Below are 23,717 nucleotides of genomic sequence, written 5' to 3'. Positions count from 1 at the left end.
AGATCAGAGACGGGCAGGATCGGAGCGTGAATAGAAAGAAGCAGTGGGGGAGACAAAAAAGACTATGGGCTACCTTAGTCGAGATCTGAAAGGAAGAAAAAAGTCATAACTGTAGTCAAGATATAAAAGAAAGCTTTGAAAAGTTAAAGCTTAGCTACTCCCTTGCTCTAGGCCACATTCAGAGAGCATGAATAGTGTAGGACCTTATGGATTTCTCCACACTGCTCAGGCATGAAGCGCTGATATGGGATTTGAGCCATGTCCACTATAAATAGTCAAATGGCCCAGGTTGGTCCTGACAGCTCCTGACAGCTCCTGACAAGGGCCGATCTGCTCCGTGAGCGGACGCACGCAGACTTTATTTCCTGCTTCTTGGTCATGCTCTCATTCTAACACGGGTGGGAATACAACAAGGATTTGCAGGGCTACACGTGTCACCTATACGACTTGCTTTGCACATGCAGCAGATGCATTAACCTTGGGTTATACGGTGTGCGGAATAATGAGGGCGTACGGTGAACCGGAGGCTGAATGGTGAAAGACACTGCGACGACAACACAGGAACAGCAAGCGGGGTTCGCACAATGCTGTCTTTGCTGAGAAGGCCAGTGAAGACTGTTGAGCCTCTGTGGCATGTGGGTGTTCAAGTGTGCTGTTTGTCAGCTAGCGTGAAATGCTATAAGAACTTGTAGGCGCAAGGGCACTGAGTGTGTGTGTGTGTGTCCATCTGTGGATGATTGTCAGTGTGTGTGTGCTTCAAACCCAGGAGCTAATAAAGTCTGTATGCTGAGGTTTATGTGTCCGAGCATGCGTATGTATATATATATTTATATATATTTATATGTGTGTGTGTGTGTGTGCTTGTGTGCTACAGTATGTGTTCTGCTGGTAAATTCGGCAGCAAGAGATTTCAGGCTTGGTCAGCTATGAAAGCACAACTACGTGACAAGAGTGCTGCTGCCGCCCACAGATAGCTAGCCCTTATCCACTAATTAAAACCCTCTATCACTCCATGTCTCACTTGGCAATCTCTCTATCCTTCAATGCTCCCCATTTTCATAGTGAAATCTCTCCATCTCTTATTATCTATCCATCACTCCCCTTATCCTTGTTCGCCGTTCATCCCTCCCTCCCTCCTCTCAGCAGGAGCCGAGGGCTCCCAGTGGGTGGTGCACTCTTTTGTTGTGTTGTGGGTGGTTTAGGTATAACAGGGTCCTGTGGGTCCTTCAGGGCCGCTCGTCATCGTCGTCCCTGTCATATGCCTGAGGAACCGTGGTGGTGCTAACGAATGGAGAAGATAGCTTTCTAAGCCCTATCCCCCCCACACGCACACACATCCTCCTCCCATCTCTCCATGCAAACAGCCACAAACACACACAGGAGGTGCACACACACACACAGACACATACACCCTCGCTTTAGGAGAAGCGCTCTCTCTCTCTGACAGCTCACTGTTTACTCCCGTAGGACCTGTAGCCTGGATCTGCATTTGCAGCTACAGACTGTGCCTCAATTGCTTCTGATGATTAAGCCATTGTAATGGTAGACAAAATGAAAACCTGCAAACAGCGACAGGATTGTCATAACTTCACTTTGGAGCATCTGGGGCGATAAGTCTATGCTGTGGCATGAATATATTTTCTCAAGGTTCCTCATCGTCATTCCTGCGACTCGCCGGGCCTGTTTAGCGAGCAGAATTAGCTTGTCTCTGTGCAAACAAGCTTCAAGGAAACGTATAAAGGCGAGAGCTAACAAAGAAACTAGCTTCCTACTCACATGGGGTCTCCGGCCTGTTAGGAAAATAAGAGCCTTCTCTGCATGTAATCCTGGAACGATACTGTATCAATAATCTGAGGACTAATATGGTTGGATGCCACTCTGCTCTCCCCGTCCTCCTTGTTTATTTACCAGTTTGAAACTCAATTTCACTGCCTCTGCCTGGCCCCAATCCTCTCTCTGCCTCATTCTCTTTTTCCATTTTGCATGCTCTCTCTTCTTTTTGCTTCATGACTTCAGCACATTCATTTGAGATTGGGAAGCGAAAATCGGTTTTGACTTGTCCTCATGGTCCTTGCCTTTTCACATGACAATCTCGACCGTGCTGTTTGTGTTATCGTCGCTGCTGTTGGACATCTGAGGGACCCCGCCCCTCCAGAGGAGACTCGGAGCGTAAATCCTTTTTAAAAGCAAGTTGTGTATGTGAGCCTCGATCACTTCTCTAAGCAGATTTTGTCCATGGCTGCACTGTTTGAATAAATAGATAGATAGGACGGAGGATCAAGTGGGTGAAGGGTCCCATTAGATATTATTGCATTTGTGTAGCCATGGATTATCACTCCCGTGTCACTGTGTGTGTGTGTGTGTGTGTGTGTGTGTGTGTGTGTGTGTGTGTAAGAGGGATTGATAAGAAATAGAAAAAATGGCTAGTGGCAGTGGATAAGCACTGGAAGGGGATAACAAAGCAACATGATGCTTGTGTTGTACTCAGTGTTGTCACTTTGTATTAGTTTGGTAAATAAGGAGGATGTAGTCCCCACATACTGAATCAACACTGATGCTACCTATGAATTCTGATTTGTACCATGCTGCTCAAATAAAAACGATAGATGCACTTTGAAAATGTCAAATTTCAATGGGAAAAAGTCGTGCTGGATATCTATACTGATATGGATGAGTAATGTGTTAGGAAATAAAGGATGACACGTTGTTTGATGGAAATGAAAATTATCCACCTACAGAGGGCTGAATTCAGAGAAACCCCCAAAATCAAAGTGAAAGGCTAGTCCATTTTCTTGAAATTTCATTGTAACAACTCAAAATGGTCCTCGGCAGTTTGTATGGCTCTCACATGCATCCTTGATAATGTGAGAACTCCTAATGAAATGATGGATATTGTCCTGGGGGATCTCCTCCCAGATCTGGACCAGAGCCTCACTGAGCTTCTGGACAGTTTGAAGTGCAACCTGGCAGCATCCGTGGACCAAAACAAAATTCCCCAGAAGGGTTCTACTGGATTTGCTCAGGCGAGCATGGGGGCTAGATCATTTTGATCATTTCCTTCATCCTTCAGGAATTGCCTCCAGACTCTCACCACATGAGGCAGAACACTGTCATCCACCAGGGCGAACCCAGGACCCATTGGACTGACGTAGGGTGTGATAATGAGTCCAAGCATTTCATCATGATACTTAATGGCACTCATGATGTCATTGACTAGCCTGTAGAGGTCTGCGTGTCCCACCATGGATATGCCTCTCCAGACCTTCACCGACCACCAAACCAGTTATCCCGAACGATGTTACAGGCAGTATAAAATTCTCCAAGGCTTCTCCAGACCCTTTCATATCTGTCACATGTCCTCAGGGTGAACCTGTTCTCATCTGTGGTGCCAGTGGTGGACCTGCCAATTTTGGTATTCTATGGCTAATGCCAGTCAGGCTCCACAGCACTAGAGAGTGAGCACAGGGCCCACAAGAGGACGAGTTCCTCAAGCCACTCTCATGAAGTCTGTGTCAGATTGCCTGGTCAGAGACACCAGTGATCTGCTGGAGGTCATTTTGTAGTCAGCAGCGCTCATCCTACTCCTCGTTGCACAAAGGAGCAGATACCAGTCCTGCTGATGGGTAAAGGACCCTCTACGGCCCAGTCCAGCTCTCCTATAGTAACTGTCTGTTTCCTGGAATCTCCTCCAGACTCATGAGACTGTGCCACCCTGGAGGAATTGGACTATCTTTGCAACCTTTATATGGTCCAGATATCACCTCATGTTACTAGTAGTGACACTGACACTAACACTATCAAAACTAGTGAAAAAACCGAAAAGATTAGGATAAAAAAAAAAAGTCAGTGTCCTCCACCTGTAAAACCATTCCTGTTTAGCTGGTTGTTTCCTTGTCGCTCCTTTAGTCCACCTGTTGTTAAATTCATTGACACCAAAGCAGCTGAAACTGATTAACAACCCTCTCTGCTACTTAACTGATCAATGTCCCAGAAGTTTCATCAACTTGATGCTCTACTCTGATTAAAAGGTGTTCTTTACATTTTTAAGCAGTATATTTTGCTGTACAATCAAGTAGACTGTATAAAACAGGGGTCGGCAACCTGCGGCTCCTTTTAGTGCGGCTCCGCGTGGTTTGGGAAAATAAATTATTATTTTTAAGTAATTAGCTGAAGTGTATTTTATTTATGTTAGTTCTTTTTTAACTTGTAGTTCTAAATTGGAAGATTATTGTGATATTGGAATATAAAAATAAAATTATATTCTATAATTTTCTTAATCGCTCAAAATAAGCGTCACACTTGCCGTGCATTTATTGAGACTTTCAACCCCAGGTAAGACAATTCTGGATCTTCGGATCCACATCATGTCAGCAGCTCCACCGTGAACTATGTTAAACACAAACACCGCTCACGCCTCACAGACGACAGCTTACAGTCCTGCGTAAAGATGAAAGTGACTTCGTACAGCCCCGATTTGCAGACGCTGTGCGCAGAGGTTCAGGAGCAGAAGTCCCATTGTAAACATATCACGGCAGGCCCGACGATGTTTGCATGAACATGCTTTTCAGCATCTCTCTATTGACCACTTTTCACACACGGTTGCTGTACGCATACAGCCGGTGTTAAAGCTCACAGCCCGACACATACCAACACAACAGCATAGAGACCACAGACGTTAAGGCGGCGAGGCGCGATTGCGGGTGCCGCTCAGGTGCGTCCGCCTCCCCTGCAGCGGCTCTGCAGACCACGCCCCGCCACACACATTAGGTAAAATACATATTTAGGCAGAATATTGCAAATATCTATTTTTCATTTTTCAGCAGCATAGTGCTTTTTCCCCCCAATTATTTTGGGGTCAATGCTCCAAAAGCCCAAAGGCGATATAAGGCTGGCGGCTCTCAACAGTTTTTGTTTGCTACATGGATCATTTTAGTTCAGCTGGGTGTCTTTCCTTTTGTTATATTTCTTTAAGAGTTCAAAATGTGTTAATTACATAAATAAAATGTAATTTTCTCTGTAGCACTTCATGGATTTAAGCAACACACCTTAGTTGTTCACACAAAGCATAAAGGTGAAAAAAAAAAACAATATATACAGTGTTATCTTCATTTTAGATGTCAAAAAGTATTTGCGGCTCCCAGTGTTTTCTTTTGCGTGGAAATCGCGTCCAAATGGCTCTTTGGGTGTTAAAGGTTGCTGACCCCTTGTATAAAAGATGGTAGTAGTCAACAACATACCTAACGTGAAGTCTCCAACATAGCTGGTGCAATCTTGATTGACCATAATTATACAAATTATACCATCAGTGCTAAGTAAAACACAAATAAAATACTTGTACCTATCAAAACTGGAACACAAAGTTTATGGATGAGCTGTACCACACGAAGCATCCAGATGTCTGTCAAAGAGGCCACGCCCCTAACTTTAAAACCTAATAAAAAAAAAAGAAAGCATAATCCTTGATAGCTGCAGAGATGCAAAACAAATTATCGATGGGAACAAAAAAATAAGATTTTTGTTCCAGACTGTAATCCCAATAATTTCCTCTTTAAGGTTCAGCATTTTTAACATTGAAGACTACGGAGATTGACTCACTTTTGGAGCCTGCTTCAAGTGAACTGTGAATTTTGGCATCTCTACTTTGGCTTCCTTTTTCAGCCTCCAGGGTTGCTGTTTGTGAAATAAAGACAGTGATTGTGGCTGCTTTTGACACACTGAAAAAGCTCAGTGTTCATTTCAAACAGATAGTGATAATGTACCTCCAGGGTCAAGGCCTATAATCTCCTTACCGATGAAAACATTAACAACCATGAAGAATGCAAAAATGAGATATTTCTGGCTGCCAGAACAGCTAAAACTAAATTCAAAGTTATACTAAATACATAGCTCCTCCTCCTAAGATGCAGGCTGCTTGATCACCTTAGCAACAGCCCATATGTTTCCCATATTGTTTGTGTCTATCTAACAAGTGAGAATAGATTTTCTATTTCTATTTTATCACTGCTTTCCATTCATAGCAGAAACACGTTTATTATGCTATTCACCGAATAATAAGAGATTCAGTGCATAAAAATATTCACCCATAATCGATTTGTGACACATATCTTATAGCTTATACGTTTTTTTACAGTCTCCCAGTCAGTCTGTCTTTGCATTTGCAATCAGACTATGATCATTTTTAGTAACTGGCAGTATGGTGATACAATGAAGCACTTAGCTTAACAAATGCACCGTGTAGTCCCGTGTTCTACAAGTGTATAAATAAATGATGAGAGATGATACAAACCTTGTAAGGATGGTCTGAAAGAATCCTATATTAAAAATTTACTCTAGCACGGAGCTAATTATAACAACATCTTTGGACCTTTTCAGAGCAATTGTGCTTTTTCTCTTGGAAGAGTTGCCAGTAGCTGAGCCAATGTGCCCACTCTGCCCCAAGGTGGTTATTCCTCAGCTGTGAATCTCGCCTGGTGTTGAGCTCAGGTGGCACATGCTGACTTGTCCTAGAGAACGCCCCTGTGTCTTGTTTGAAGCAAGCTTGGCTCTAGGAAACAATCTCCAGGTTTCAACATCAAAACCGAGAATCAACCCCCCTAATGGGCACCCTACTGTGGGCTAGAATTAGCAGGAATAACCCCCGCCAGCAGGCTTACTTCTCTAAACGCAGGAGCCTCGAAGGACGAGGTGGAGGGCGGAGAGCGTGCGAGGCAGGGGAAGAGCGGGGAGGAGGGAAAGCAGAGGTGGACCGGTACAAGAAAGAGGGAATTATACATGTCACATACAAGCGCAACTACATTTATTAAGAGCAATGTTCACTACACCATCTGTGCGAGTTCAAACGCGCGGCGGAGGAACAAGATGATGCCCCTTTGTGCCGCGTTGCAGTCTTTCATTTTTCTGTGTAAATGTAAGACAGACATAAAACGGGACAGAGAGCCTCTGTAGAGACAGACAGCAGTCAGTGCCTGAAGCAAGCTCAGAGCTCACAGGGTAATGTATACTCGCTCCTCACCGTACCAGAGAGAAGGTGACACCAGTCAATCCCGTTCTGACAGGGCAGCTGAGATAATAGCGGGCTTTGATTCCTTGCAATAACTTCTGCCAATCAAAACCAAAGGCATCATGATTGCAGAGAGAACCACAAGCATGCGTGCGAGTGAATCCGGAGAAGCTTACTGTACGCTACTGTACGGACTGAGAAGTGAGATAATTGCACAGAAAATGCTCTTGTGCACTTTAAAAGGCCCTGTTGTGCTTAAAGGGGGAAAGATGGATGCAAGCAAAGGCTAGTGGTGAGCTTTTAGGGTGGGGTGTGTGCAAGATGAATGCGCGAGTGACTTGGCCCATTTTTTGACTGTTTGCTGTCAGAGGTCAGTGGGTGGTCTGCATGTGTGTGTGTGTGCATGCATGGAGGGGATGAGGAGGGTGAGTGCAAGGCCAGGCTAGGGAGGCTTTCAGGTGGAATAAAAGCGTTACTGCAGTGGTAGAAAGGTCAGCTGTAAACTTGTATCAGGCGGGTGGTGATCACCCTATGCCGCAGATCTCTGAGGTATTGAGCAGGCACGCTCTAATGGCTTTGATATATGGACTACAGGACTCCCTGAAGAGGTCAATACCATAGCACTTTGTCTCTATGAGCAATGACCCTCTCAAGCTCCATTTAGAAGCTTTATAACTGCAGGAAATAGGCTGGAAAGGCCTCGAGCAGGGCACGATGAAAGAGAACTAATATGAATGAAGTATTTTCTAATCACGTCTTCTGTGCTCTAATCGTCGTCCCAATCAATCATTAGTTTGGCGGTATAAGTATATAGCGATGGACGTTATCGGAAGCAGATTTTGATGTGGTTGAAAGAAGAACAAGAGAATCGGAGCTGAATAGAGCCAAAAGAGCTGATTTATCATTACTCCATTCGGGAGGGCAATGACACTGTAAAGACTGGCTTCTAATAGCATTTCATCATTACTTCAGAATCTGGTGAGTCACAGCGTTTAATGAGAGTGAGAGACACGGCTCTCAGCGACAAATTTGTAGATTTATTCGTAGCTTGTCAATGCTCGTCTGTAAAAGAGAGATAAAGCTTAAAGTAGCGAGAGGAAAAATAGAAACCGCAACTGACAGAACACTAAGCTTTGCTTTATTTGGGCCAATTTTTTTTCAAACACGTGCGGACATAATGGCTACCATCGCGGTCCCTTCTGAGCGTATTGATTTGGAGCAACCTTTGGTGTGAAATATGAAAGAAGCCAAATGCTGTTTATGAATGTCTGCTGTAATTGGAATGAGCAGATGTTGCAATACTGTTCCACTGTGTTCAATAATAGACTTTTGCGCTATTTTTCTCCTCTGCCCCTGTCCGTTTTATCCCCTGTTTCCTTTCATTTTCCACTGCTGGCCCATTCTTCTTTCTCCCTGCTGCCCTTTTCCCTTCCTCGCTGTTTCTACCCCATTGCCCTGCGTCTCACCCGCCTCGTTTTCTTCCAGACTCTGTGCTCTGTGCTGTGGCTGTGCTGAGTGACTAAAGTGGAGCCCTGCGAGCCATGGAGGAGATGGACAGCAAACCCTACCAGCCGTTGTCTAAGGGGCGCCATGAAATGGAGATGTCCTACACCAGCTCATCCGATGAGAGTGAGGATGGGCGCACCCATCACCGCTCCTACACATCACGCGAGACCCTGCCTGACTACACACACGAGCTTCGCCTCACCCTCGGTTCACATCGGGAAAGGCAGAGCAACTACAGCCAACCCCAACAAGGTACAAGGTCACGCTTATCATGCTATCAGGGCATGCTTAGGCTGGATATAGTTACCTTGAAATATACGTCCGCGGTTGCAAAGATACTGTATGTGTACTCAAATGGATACTGGCACCAAAAGATAGGCAGGCAGGCAGACACACACACACACACACACACACACACACACACACACACACACACACACACACACACACACACACACACACACACACAGAGGTCTTTAAAAAGACCTCTGTGAATTACCTATTACAGTCCACAATGAGCCAGAAGGACAGTCGGAGGCAGCCAATTACCTCTTCTCCACGGAGGTGATATTTCTCTCCCACAGCTAAACTAGGTCAACCCCAAACCTCTCTGGCCTCACCTGGGGTGGAACACCACCCTTCATTACACACACACACAGATACTGACACGGGCAGACAGAGGCACGCATACATGCACACACGCTTGCATATACGCGCGTGCACACACCCCGACATGTACACACACCCCGACACGTACACACACCCCGACACGTACACACCGAAAAATGTCTTCCCTGTTGGTGACAGGAGGAGAAATGGGCCAGCATGCGCTGTGATGGATGGCCTTTATGCAGGTCATGTGTGGTGTTAAAAGAGAAGCAGCACCTCATCGGGAGCACGCCACTGTGCAGGGTTCATGGTGATCAATAGATACTCTTTCCACTATCTCAACCTTGTGCTCCTCTGCAAGACCTACCCACCATGCTAACAAGCGACATTAGCCATTCATAACGGTTACAACTCCTGACAAGCGGCCCGCTCCAGGGATTTCATGGTTTGAATGCCACCTGCTATGGATTTTGTCGTCCTGTTTGCCCATACGGCAACCTGTCAATGGCCATTAGTCATAATGATGCTGCCTCGATATATTCCACGACACTGCGGTGTCAAAAGAGCACTTGCCTTTTTCAGCAGTTACTCGCCTTTCTGTTTCCATAACAAACAACATCCCCTGCCATCAGTGTCATATGGTAAGGTGCACGAGACCCCCCCAAAGCAGCCTTTCAAATGTCAATGGCAGCCGGTTCTGCAAAGCACATCTGTTCATCTTTGGGCCACAGAGTTATATATAGTATACCCTACCAAAGTAACCAACTGTTAAGGGGGGACATTGCCTCCAGTGACATTTTTAATGGATTACGGTGTTCGTGACAAAGATCAGCCAATTCGTTTCTCATTTAATTCCCCACCCATGTTCTTCACATTTTCCTTCATCTTTTAAGCCTCCCCATCTTGCCCTCTCCTCCCGTTCCTTCCGGTTCCTATCCTTCCTTTTCTTTTTCCCACGTGTTTCACTATCCACTAATATTACAAATTCCTCTCTCTTTCCATTTAATCCCACATCACCTCCTTTCTGCGCTGCACCTGTCTGTGCTAAGCCTGTTTACTTTGGACAGATACTGTTGATAGATGGCCAGATAGACAGCCAGGTCCCCAGCGACGTGACCATTTTACAGAGCTGAAAACGAATGACCAAAATAATTACATTTTTTTCCTCTACTAATGGATGCTAATTAATTCGTGCTTTTTCAGCATGCTGTTTAGAAAGCCAGAAATGCATCACAGTTTAAATATTTGAATTAAGTAAGAATCTGATTATTTATGAACCTTTTTCCAACTAATTCATTTCACATTCTTGCAAAATACCTTCTGATGACACCAAATAGACAAAACCAGAAGTTCTCTGTAAACTGCTCTGTACATAAACATACAAGGCTCCTGCCAACTCTTATACTAAAAAGAGCAAAAAAATAAACAAATAAATAAAAGCGCTGCGCATGATCCCAGCCGATCACACAGAGGGGCAGTGTACGTGCCCCGAGTTCATTAGGTTTACAAACATTATTGCTAAGTGTGCACAATAACAATTAAAAGTGTCTCAGACGGGTTCTCGGAGTTTCTCTCTTTTTAGAGAGACTTCAGTTAGTTAATCAAACCTAATCTGTAATTAAGAATAGATTTTAAAAAGCAAGTGGCCGTTTAGAATCCTCAATTAACCTAACCCCAATAAATGCACGTCTTTGGACTGTGGGAGGAAGCCGGAGAACCTGGAGAGAACCCACGCAAACACGGGGAGAACATGCAAAGTCCACACAGAAAGACTCCGGCCACACGGCGGAGTCAAACTCAGGACCTTCTTTCTGTGAGGCAACAGTGCTACAGTCCCAACGTGGACTCTATATATGACCCCAAGTTTAATTACATATTTGATTGAAAGAGTTAGAAATACTTTTATAAATGTGCAAGCTCTTAACTCAAACAGAGAAAGAAACACAAAGCTAAAATTTGGGATCCAATTCAGGGATTTTGTACATTATATTCAGCCTACTTTCTTGTGATTGTTTTACCCAAACTGCTTGGCAAATAATGATTTTTGCTCATGACAGGTACTTACGAGATTGGAAGAAAGCACAGTAATATAAAACAGTCACATAAATAGTCCGGAGGCCTGAGCGGGTTACTGTAATGGCAGGAAATGGGAAGTTCTTCAAAGAAAAATATTGTTGCTCTAATCACTTCCACCCCCGGCCTCTTGTTTTATCATAAATACGTTTCAAAACAAAGCGGTTAGACAACTTTTCAGTTTGCAGTCAATCCGTGTTTGTTGCTACTGGGAAATGGCCAATTTGCTTCCAAATTGCCCTCTTGCAGCCAATTTGAACTAAACAGTAGTGTGGAGTGGTGACCAATCTTTGGCTGCTTTAATTCCAGCAGAACAGTATGTGAGCCAGACTTGGTCTTGACCCCATCAAACAGGCACAGCAGGACACATTGCTGGTCAATGAAGTGGTCAACAGGACTGCGGCTTTTATTGAAACGCTGCGGTTCATGTTCAGAGGACCTGACCTAACACGCGTATTAGCTGCGCTAAGTGAGAAGGAAGGGAAGTGTTTCTTTCCTCTGTTCTCAGAGGGGCCTGTGGTACCAGGCTGCTATCTATATGGATTTCAAATGATGCCCTCATTTCTTCACAATTACATCAGTTCCTTCACTTCCACTTATACATTCTAAACAGAAAACTCATGTGGTGAGAAAGAAAATTTACTCAACTGCCTCTACAGGAAAAAAAAAAGTAGCACTCAATTGAATTGAATTGAATTGAAGTGTAACCAGAGGACTAACACAGTATATCTGATGTTCTCAGATAACAGGTTGATGCTCGGGATTGGAGGGCATTCTAATACCTGAAAGCATATGAGGCTCAATTTTTCCCTCAGTCTGAGTCAATATTAATAAGGTTTGATCTTTATCTGATCTCTTCACCCCACCAAGGAGAATATAGATGAGATCAGTGCTCTGTTTGAGCAGCAGTTCAATACATCTCGAGCTCAATAACACACATCGGGCAGCCCGAACAGGATATAGCCTCACTGCAAATGGTTAAGAAAAATTGAGGCTGGCATTTTGATTTGGACCTCTGCTAAAAAAGAAGAAGAAAAAAAAAAACTTTTAATAAATGCTTGCTCAAATAACAGCCTGCCTGTTGGAATAATTTGGGAGGTGTTCGCTGTTTGGCTTGTAAATGCCTGTCTTTAGCAAACACCTGGTCAGCTTAGTCGCTGAAGCAAATAAAAAACACACGCCAGTATTAGAGGCTTTGCAGTTCTTTGGCTGTGCGTGCTCATTTTGCATGTCTCCCCTCCCTCTAGATTTAGACTTCTGTAAGGCCGGGCAGTTGAGGAGCCCAGACTTTCACATCCACCAACAGCAGCAGCAGCAGCAGCAGCATCAGCAGCATCAGGAGGAGGAAGAGGAAGTGTTGTGCTCTGGACCGACCGGGCACGTCCACAGCCACGGCTACTCCCTCGGTGTGGGTTCGGACGTGGACACGGAGCCGGAGGTGGACCCGTCTCCCGCTCACGGCCTGCAGCACATGTGGATGCGCGGCCTCAAGTCTGAGCAGAGCTCCTGCCTCACGAGCCGCGCCAACTCCGCCCTCTCTCTAACTGACACCGAGCACGACAGGAAGTCTGAGCCTGACAATGGTGAGTGGGGAAAAAACCCTCTCTTCTTACTCGTTAATGGGATTGTCCATCAGCAGTGGAGATCGGCTTGGCAGATAATTTAGTAGCACACCTTTGATGATTTTCTTTTCTACAAGCAAGGAGAATGCAGCATGTGGTGAAGTGAGATGGTGTTTCACATCCTACACTTATAGCCTCATTATAGAAAAGAGACGCAAAATAAACGCAAAAAGAAAAACAACACCTAACATTCTTCTTTTTTTTGAGATTTAAGTTACACCCCTGGTCCATTGCGTGATTGAAACTCTCAGTATTCGAACTAAAGCTAATGCTTAAGTTCCTCTTTCTTTGAAGGCTATTTGATGTGACTAAATAGAGTAAATGTACTATTGGTTATTTAGTCTCTGAAGTGAGCTCTTATTGAAGGTGAAGCTGGGGTTGACTCTGAGCTCAAGGAAAGTCCAATGATGAACATCCACAGAATATGAGTTGGAAAAAGGATTGGAGATTTTGGATTAAAGGAATTGTAGCGGTCCCATGTCTACAGTGCCTGAATGGCTGCCTGAGGGCATCTGACAACCGCCTCTGTGGGAAGACTCTAGCCTAGAAGGAAGGAGAAGTTGAGAGGCAGGCGAGGTGGGGAGGGGGTGAAGATATTGGGCCAACTAGAGAAGAGCCTGGGATGGTGCCAGCTATCTGTCTTGCGCTGCTGGGCTTGGCTGGGCTCCCTGCAGATGGAGAGTTAGTTAGAGGTGCACGCAAACAAAGACAGAGCTCTCCAACCCGTCCCCAAGGGCACTGTCTGTTTATGTGCCGCAAAAAAGGTGGAACGTATTCAGTGGCTGAGAAAAGGAAGGGTGATGGAGAAAAAGAGAGAGGGGAGAAGGAGAAGGGGCAAGCAAAAAATGCAAATGAGAGAATAGAAATGGTAATGTAATGGTATAATTAGAATGAGAATAAAAGGGAATGAGTGGTTGAGGGTAAAACAGGTGAAGGAGACGCTAGTTTCAAGTGAGTGCTAGACAAAGATGGTGAAAGACTGGGAAGACAGAGGAGAGAGCGAAAAAGGAGCTAGAAAGGTTTTGGGATGCTTGGGAATAGCTGGTGCACTGGACAGGAAGTCAGCGTCACTGAAAATGAGGGTGAGAGAGAGTGGGAATGCTTGCAGCAGTACACAGTAACCAATTTGTGATGGCTGCGTGCATATGGTCCAAAGATATTACCATTTCAGATGAGGGACTCTGTCTTTATCCGGGGTCAGAATTAAAACTGCAAAAAAAAAGAAAAGAAAAAAAGGTGGAGGCAGCTTTGAATGAAGCAGACAGCAGGGAATAAGGATGGATGAAGTCACAGACGTAAGAGGGGAGGATTAAAATGTTCAAAGTGTTGGGCTTTGCTGCTACAGTGCACCAGGAAAGCCGGTTTATGTGTGGATTTCATGTGTCACATGATGATGTAATGCATGTCCTGTGTTTCTCTCTCCAAACTTTTCTCAAGAACACGCTCTCCCCCCTTTTCACTCACACCTATGCTCCTCTGCTGCGTCCGTATCCTTTTTACTCTGCAACCTTATTCCCTCTCCACCACCGGCAGCAGCCCATTTATTCTTATCCTCTTCCTGTCCATCTCTCTCTGAGACATGGCCAGGTGTGTCCATGCGTGGCATCCTCTAATAGGAAATGTATTATGGATGTCACATTTCTCTCCATCAGCACAACAAAGTCTCACACGCCCCTCTGTTCCCGGGCGATAATGAAAGTTAGAGGCACTCGCAAAAAGATGTTGGCGTGAAGGGGCTGAAATCTAAAAGCTAACGTCCCTGCCAAAATGAAAGTGCATTTTAAGTCGGCCCGACCTTGCACTCCCTTTGTCTTCAGAGCTCACCCCCCCCCAAACCTATTAATGATGTCAGCTTCAAACTGGCAGGAATCCTTTTGTTCCTGGTCTGATTGAAGCTGACAAGTCAATTTAGTCCCCGTGTGTGTGTGTGTGTGTGTGTGTGTGTGTGTGTGTGTGTGTGTGTGTGTGTGTGTGTGTGTAGGTGTGAGAAAATAGAGAGAGGGCTCGACAGATTAAGAAAGAGTAAAAGAAAAGGAGATTCAGCTTGTGTGTGAAGCCACATTTGTACAGATGTCTGTCTTTATTCTCTTTCATGTTTGCGTGTGTGTGTGGGAGGCTGTGTGGTGGGGTGTGTGTGTCCAACTGTGACACCTCCCTTGAGGAAGGCTGCAGGCATTTTCGAGCGCCAGTCAGACCTGCTGACAAACTCAGGAAAGCATCAACACCCCGAATTGACGACAGTTCATCGCAAGAACAGAGGAGATTGGCAGTAGAAAGAAAGTGTAGTTCAGCTGGAGTTCACTACTGGGAGATGCACACACACGTACACCACTTACAATACATGGACAAAAGTATGTGGACAACCAGGTGTCAGTCTAAAATTATGGGCTGCAGTATACTTTTATCTGGGAAAGCATTACATAAGACTTGGAAACCTGGAGTGGTAGTGAACACTGATTCTAAAGTAGTTCATCCCAAAAGGAGCTGGCTGGGAATGCTCTGGAGTGAGTGACCTGAAGGTGTACCAACTACAGGTTAGTGAGAAAACATGATAACAAATCATCAGAAAGACGATAGTTGTATTGCAGAATAAATGGACTGGACAGTAAAACTGACTGAAGGAGTTCAGGCTTCGGGTGGCCAGCATGCAATAAATCTTTTGACTTGAGCTTGTAAACTGTGTAAGTCTGAGTGTGACAGCTCATGTAAGTGTAGCAAAGCTAAGAAATCCATTTCATTGTTTATGTTTTTAGGTGTATATATTAGTGCTGTCAATAGATTAAAAAAAATTAACTAACTAATCTCACAATTTTCTGTTATTAATTGCGATTAATCTCAATTACTTTATTAATAGCCTGGCTCCAATTACATTTTTTTATTCTTTATATTTTAAGTAATTATCGTTGTTCACCGAAGTCCAGTGGTCTCCGGTGAGAACGACATTCCTTACTTGCACAAGCTTGCTGGACTGCTGAGCCCTCTGGTCCCCATACAAAGTGTGCAGTCTCGACACAATGGTTCCTCTCGAGGGCAGATTGTAACACTCATCTCCTGATGCAGCACGAATGACTTCTCTCAGTCCATCATCTTCTACTATGCTAACTGGTCGGCAGTTTTTAGCTATCCAAACAACCAAGGAATTGGTTACCTTTTCTCTCACATTTTTTGTTATTCGTCCACAAGCACCATACTCCTGAAGCGTAGACTGGCGAGGTCCTGTAGAGGTGGATTCAGTTGGGTGTTTTGCTCTCAGGTGATACGCCAGTGATGAACTGCTTCTGTGGTACTTGAATTCAGCGTTGCAAATTGTGCATCTTACTCTCGTTTTGTCCAACAAGCCATCAGGCAACTTCTTAAAGAGAAACTTTCCACCCAAAAGTCCGCCCTCGTCCATGCTTGCGTGTGTTAGCTAGTGTTAGCTAGATAGTAGCATGGTGTCACTTCTTCTTCTTCTTCTAATCATTTCTGTCAGGCCAAACGCCAGCATAGCACACTGTTGCCCCCTCCTCCAGAGGTGCTCATGAATTTAAAGGTCTTAGATTACAGGAAATTAATAAAAAAACAAAATCAGCGTTAAATTTTTTTAATGCATTAAACATTTCGCGTTGATCTTAACAATTAACGCGATAATTTTGACAGCACTAGTATATATGAATAATTTAAAATGCCATCCCTGTTGTGCTGCATGCATAAATGTGCACAAAACAAATCTTTGGCTTTGGTGATGCACATATCAGCCCTCCCTCTGTAGCTGCAGGGATTTATAATATTAATAAACCTAGAGGGAAGACTCCCACATTCAGCTGTAAGCAACAGACTAAGTCCAGTCATGCTCACTAGTTCTATTTTTGTGGACTTGAAATCAAAGTGAATCAGGCAGAACTGTGGTCAAATGAAACACACACACACACACACCTCCTTAGTCTCAGGGGCTCTGTAATTTTTATAGACTAGATTCTGCAGCTTTAGTCCCGTGTGCGGGAGAAATCCTGTTTAACCTATTACAAATATTTTTTTCCCCAAAAAGCAGAGGCTTGAGACAGATATTACATATCGGTCTGATACTGATGTAAATTACTGGATTGGATATCGGAGAGAAATAAAAAATGTAATCTGATCCATTAAATATCAAAAAAAGCACCTCACAGAACTTGTGACACTGCGTAACTCGGCCCATATCCGTAGCACGTCGGAGCAGTGTGGTCACGTGATAAAGCAGCTGTGTGTATTTGTAGCCTCGCTACCAAACCAGCATTTCATCTCCGAGGAAGTTATCCCAGAGAGAAGTAAAGCAAGTGTGTAAGTTCATCTCTGAATGTTTGTAAAGCATTCCCACGTTAAGCTTAACAACCGATATATGGAGCGACTGCCTCTTCTCTCCCTCCCTCTTCTTGCTGCTACTTCAATCATGAAACTGATCAGTGATCAGCTGATCGGCTTTTCTGTCGCTAGTCCGTCTCTCTTGTTTGTTTATCGCCCACTTTGCGCCAGAAAGAGGAAACCAGCGGCTGAACAACAGCAGCACGTTTAAGCTTGATAAGCTGTTGTTAGAATTTATTTAATATTACTTTCTACACCAGGATCTTTTTCTATGTAGCTGACGGCTGGTAACTGTGCAGGGGCGGATCTACCAAAGTTTAGCCAGGGGGGCCGATAGGGCATGAACAGGGACAAGAGGGGCACAAAGACATACTTTTCTTTCTTATTCTCATTTAAAATGTCTAGCTTTTAATAAATAATTATCTGAATCTTACACCCAAAGTTTTAATCTTATGTAAAATGTATAGAAGTCCATTGCTGTATATAGTAACTGTTAAGTCTAATATACCCTAGTAAGCTATACTACTTTTTCCTTTGGGAAGGTACCATCTGTGCAGTCTGCAATTCTGTTGAAGAAAGATGTTGAATCTATTTAATTATTGTAGAAAAATAATTTATTTCTGCGCATTTTTTTTTCCACACTGCCTCAAATTAAAGTTGATTACGTCAATTAAGCATCATAAGGTGGAGGGTGGTTCCCTTTTTCTTTTTCTTTTTGCTGGGAGTTTGCAACCCTATTAGTTAGGTTGCTTAATATTTCTGCTAAGTACTCTTTAAAATACCAGAATAGGAAGGATTGAGTAGGTTTAAGTTTATTAGATTGATCAGTATTGCTGAACTATGAAATATTTTCGGTGCAGTATATTTTTTACATACAGGTATAACAGAATAGCTTTAGTGTTATTGTTTATTTAAACTTGAGTATGAACTTATACAAAATGCAGCAATATATTAAATTATATTATTATTATTATTGATTAAAAAAACACACTATATCGGATTCATATTGGTATCGGCAGATATCCAAATTTATGATATCGGTATCGGACATAAAAAAGTGGTATCGTGCCATCTCTAGTTCAAACCTGCCATTAACTATGAAGCTTAAGCTGGAAACCCATTAGTTGATTTCTTTGAAGAGTAGAGAAACACAGAAAGAAGCTAGTCTCACCACCCAGTTGCACTTTTGTGTTTAATCCATATAAAAACAGGGATGTAAAAATATCAGTTTATTGAGAAAGATACATAGTATTTGTTTAACTGTTATTTTATGTGTAATGCTACAGTCACAAAACTGTGTTGGAGACAACAGCGCAAACTAAATTATTGCAACCGTGTTCAATGACCTCTTGATCTTGTTGGCTTTTGAAATGGTTATTTGGTGCACATAGATGACAATAAAAGAGCAAACGCAGTCAGTCTGCCATCTGTCTGCAACTGAATGGGGTTAAGGTAGCAATTACATGCAATCTGTTTGTGGTAATACGTGATTATCTGTGGTAAACTGTCAAACAATTGCAGGTTTGTTGCCGTCTGCAAACACATAAATTCACATTAAGTATTCAGATTCAGAGTCCTGGCAGAACCTCAAAGATTTGAAGCAGAACTCCTCCAAAAACAGTGAAATTGTCGCTGCAGGGCAGTGATTTAATGTGAAAATGATACAAGGTGCTCAGCAACCTTGCTGTTTTACAGGATTATAACCAAATAAAACCAGTTAGCAAACAGTTAACAGTTCACTGCAATTGTTTAGAGACAGGTTGCCTCCCGCCAGGTGACCTTGCGATTTTTTTTTTTACAAATCACCAGCAGGTTACCGCCCTTTTTTCTTCTATTGAGACTAGGGCTGCCACAAACGATTATTTTGATAGTCGACTAGTCACCGATTATTTTTGCAATTAGTCGACTAATCAGATCCATTGAACGTAAAACGTACAGCTTATTGCACCCGCATGCATCTGCTCTTATATAGATATCATTAGCTTACAGCTTGAAGTGTTTAAGGTATGTGCTAACTAAAAATAAAGACAAGATGATAGTTTATTAAAGTTTAATGAAATCTGCAGATTGTTTCGTTGGAGTTTAATAAACTCAGTCTCGTCTGCTCCTTGCTATCTAAAATATAACAGGACACGGGAGTAGATTCTCAAGCATCTCACACTTCTGATAATCAGCTGTCTGCTTGACGTTTATTCAGCTGTGTAAAAACTATAACTTTATTTCTCAGCCAAACTGATTTACTCAGGAACAAATAAAATACTAAAAAAAGCCAAACAATAACATTTTTAAGTTATCTAAGTGACTTATATCACATGTGTAGCGAAAGACAGCGGTGGCTTTGAAAACTATTTGCTGGGAGTCCGGTGTTCTCACGGCGCTAGTGAGCCTTGCCCCCAGCTAGCTATCGAGCTAGTGGGTAACAGACGCCTCCGAAAACGTCCGAGCGCTTTTGAAAATATGTGGTGTCTTGATAAACTGAGCAGATATTTGAAGTTTACACAGCTACATTCTCGCCTGGAAATATGTTAAACTTTATTTTGTGACCCAAAAAGACTAATAAGAGTAATATTAAAACTAACTAGCTGCCGCCATTGTTGACAACTGCGCTGGGCCGCGCTATGAATTCTGGGACACAGCTTCTTCTTCTTCTGGGTTTAACGGCAGCTGGCATCCTTATACATGCAGTGCTGCCATCTTCTGTTTCAGTCCATTATTACACTCTTAAATCCTACTACTTATTCCTGCGTCTTTCGGGATCTTACAAAGCTTCAAACAACGCGTCGACTATTAAATTTGTCGTCAACGATTTTAATAGTCGACGTAATCGTGACTAGTCGACTAATCGTGGCAGCCCTAATTGAGACTGAACCATGAAAGGTTGCTCCTCTATTCTGTACATATGAGTAACATCTCTACTTTTTGGCAACCCCGCTGTGCTGAAATGACTTCAGAAAGTCACTGCTGCTTGCGTATAAATTGAGTAAAAAAGACCGGGTTAATAAATAGGTTTATGATGGCGAGGGTCATTGACTCTGGTGTTCAGTTACTTTGTGACGGTCAGAGGCCTATAGTAAATGCTGAGACACAGACGAGAGAGGGCTGATGAGAGAGAGGTGTCAGTCTTCTGAATTACTGCAGCGTGGAATAATAATCATAAAAACAAACATTAGCTATATAATCTGAGTTACAGCGCTGTCATATAATGAGATGCTAATTACTTGACTTGTTTTTCATCAGTTGAACAGTTTTACTCGTCACCCTCTTCTTTAGGCTTATCTTTCTCCCCGCTACTTTTGAGATTGACACATTGACGTGTATCAGACAGCCTCCTGGTTTTATATCACTGCGCGTTTCATCCATCGTCCATGAGATGAACGGGTTCCAAGGCGTCCGCAAACAGGAGTCCAGCGAAAGGCCCTATCGCTCTTTATACTAGATAACTTTCTGTGCTAAATGCAAATATCTGTGTAATTACCCGGGCCTGAGTAAGCACTTGATCCCGATTGGCTGCAGGATGTCCATTACTTTTTAAAAACTTGACAACTCCCTTAAAACTGTCTGATCGCGGCGCTAAATTAATACTCTAGAAAGGTCTGAATGTTCCCTTTCCGCCATACTCTGCAGATAATGGTTTGAAGAAAATGGGTTTTCAAATTGCCTCAAACATTTACAGTCTCCGAGTTACCAATCAGGCTTAATGAAAGCAGTGCTCTGAAAACACGGCTCAGCGTGGATGTCGTTCCCATGGGTCGAGGTAGGTTGTCCCAGATTTGCCGATCTGACCCATTGCAGACGTTGTAAACACATTAAGACAAAAAGCCAAGCGATCACAAGATGACTTTATTGTGTAATTGATTGTTAATTAATTGAACATTTGTATTCAGTGTTGGGTGTTATCTTTTGTCACTGCTTAGCAGCCTGGTATTAGATGAAGTTTTCAAAGGAATCGTGTCAATAAATGAATATTAAAAGCCTTTGATCATGTGATCTAACGCCCAAACATAATCTGAACAGAAAAATGCAAGGCCCCTCCTCGTTCATTCTCACCAGACATGAATTTATTTACACTTGACAGCTTGCGGGTCTTGAATTCAATTTGCCCACACTCATTTCTCAGACAAATTTTCCCTCAAGTACTAATTTCTTTGTTGATGTGTTTAAAATACGTTTCAATTTTTTTTTTTCAAACAAGGAACTGTCCAAGATGGATTGCAGAATGCCATCAATTTAATCATTTTTCCATCTCAAAAATTAGAATTTGATCCCTTTTTTAAAACGAAAAAAAACTTTGTAAATGCAAAACATTTGGGACGTGTGTCGTCGGTTAGACTAACCAATCTTTTTGGAGACTTTACAAACAAGCGTTGAAAGTCAGTTTTTTGTGACTATGAAAAGATTAATTGCTTAAGTGTGAGGCTTTTTCACGAGTGGAAAAATATTTGGCAATTGTAGCAGTAAAGCAATTTAAAAAAACAAACCACGAGACGACAGCAGTTTCACTCACACGTCTTTGTGAGAATTCAGGCATGATTTCAATGCAGCGCTTTCCATCTGCATTACAAACTTACCGCTAATTCAAAGTGCACTATAATTACTGGAGAAAGACTCTAGAAGGCAATCCTCACTAATTGTCATTTCTCTTAATATGCTCTTTTTTTCAGTAAATGAACGATAAGCAGTATTAATGTTCTCTGCCTTGAATTAGAGTGTGGAAGTTACCCTGTAACAGAGTAGATGCTGCAGGGTTTATACTTACCAACACTAAATGAGGCATATTGCCCCAAAATAGATTGCTCCTTTTTAGACCTTCAAATAAAGTCATTTAAAATATATATTTTTTTCATAGTGTGGCTGTTGTCCTTGCCTTGAAATAAGACAAGCATGAATGTTACCTTAAACATAAATGTTACAAGCCGACTATAAACTAGGTTGCTCGAGGGCCTAGGGGACTGCACAATGTCATAGAGGAGCCTCATAGCCTTTGTAAACACGGTCCATTATTTTTATAATGATGTGCCAAAGTTTTTCAGTCAAGTTTGACCAAGCTGTGTTCAAGTAAGAAATTGCGGAAGGTTAGCGAGGGCACGGAAGGCGTCTGGTGAGAGAGCGAAGTACAAAAACTGACCACACGGTTTAATGAGAGCGTGAACGGCTCGGGTAAAGACAAAGCAGGAGAGCAGAGAGTGGAGAGAGAGCCGGAGAGGCTCGCTAAGATCCATCATTAAAAAAGGCACTGGTGAGTTTTTTTTTTTCTTTGACAGTAGTCATTTGATGCGCGTTAAAGCTATGTTTGAAATACCATTCCTTACCATTTCTATGCGCTGATGGAACTCAGTGAAACAGCAACAGGTGTTAGATTTCAGATGGGATTCTGATCCGTGTGATGCAATTCTGACAATTATTAGGCAATCTGGACTTTTAATTAGATAGTGAGGGAATTACACATGGCTCGTGTAAGCTCTCTTATCCAGGGGTATCAGATAGGAGCGTTTAAGCAATGTGAACGAAATGGATTTTGTGTGTTTTCCCCCCTTCTGATCTTGCAAGACACAAATCTCCTCTTGGCAGCTCCACGACCTCGATAACCTCAGGGGAATCCAGAAATGACAATGCCCTCGGAAACTGAGATGTCTGCAGATGTGCCGGTGAAACCGCACATGTGGACACGCACGAGACACACAAGCCCCATCCCGCTCTCTCCTCCGACCTCTTTGGTGTGTTTTGTGTGCGAGTGTAAGCGCAGGTTTAAGTGGACACATCAGGCAAACAGCCACGTACTTTAACACCCTTCTTGCCTTCCAGAGGCCCAAGGGGTTTTGCAGGAATGGATTTGTCTATTAGCTCGTAAAGAACATTGCTCAGTGCCATATCGATCATCGAAGCTGTAACGTTTAGGGTCTTTAAGTTGTAGAGTTGATCTAGAGGTACATGGGCTCCCCTGGCTATTTTACCAGAGTGAGAGATGATCAACTTAACCCTGGTGTTGCGCTTGGCCAGAGGAAACGCTATAAACACATCCGCTGGAGCCAGAAAGCGTTTTTATTGAACTGCTCGTTCAGCCATCCGGGAGAGGGTGAAGAGTTACCATGAATCCGCCAGGTGCCTTGTTGTAGCAGCAGTGCAGTTGTATGGTTTTCCTCTTCTTTAATGGTGGTCTCATCACGCAGTTAGCCATGCAGGCCTCTGTTCTTGACAAGCTGTCAGGATGTCGGACCCCACCCTGTTGTCCTAATGATGGACTCGTACAGCTCACTGATCCAGTGAAGGACCTGCTGGACTGTAGAGCTGGTTGATGCGGGGTTAGGGATGTGTGTTTGTGAGTGAGAGAAAATGAGACGAAGAGAAAGAAAGAGTCAGATGCGGTGGGAGAGAGAGAGAGATAATTTTCTGTTCTTTCTCCCTCACCCCCTCCTCCATCATCATCCCGCTGCCATGGCAACAGTCATCAAATCAGAACATCAGCCGTAGCTTTCATCTCAAGCTGTCCACTGGCTGCCTACAGGCTGTATACATAAAAACACTGCAATGGAAACATCAGAGGCCAGCCATTTTAATAGGCGGCTAAATTGTAGAGAATCCTGCAGTCA

The 23,717-nt window shown here is 43.3% G+C and overlaps 1 protein-coding gene across 2 annotated transcripts in view; it reads left to right on the top strand.

The window, feature by feature from the left end:
- The window catches only part of tenm1 (teneurin transmembrane protein 1), a 200,713-nt gene that overhangs the window by 7,678 nt on the left and 169,318 nt on the right, over positions 1 to 23,717 (top strand). For both annotated transcript variants that reach the window (XM_082558044.1, XM_082558043.1), the window contains exons 2-3: positions 8,486 to 8,758; positions 12,436 to 12,771. In XM_082558044.1, the coding sequence (XP_082414170.1) occupies positions 8,542 to 8,758; positions 12,436 to 12,771 (553 nt within the window). In that variant the 5' untranslated portion in view covers positions 8,486 to 8,541. The remainder of the gene's footprint in view (positions 1 to 8,485; positions 8,759 to 12,435; positions 12,772 to 23,717) is intronic.

The sequence above is a fragment of the Aulonocara stuartgranti genome (assembly GCF_965226115.1).
Source record: "Aulonocara stuartgranti genome assembly, chromosome: 2".
Lineage (NCBI taxonomy): Eukaryota > Metazoa > Chordata > Actinopteri > Cichliformes > Cichlidae > Aulonocara > Aulonocara stuartgranti.
The sequence above is the reverse complement of the archived record's forward strand: the minus strand, read 5'-3'. Positions and strand labels throughout refer to the sequence as shown.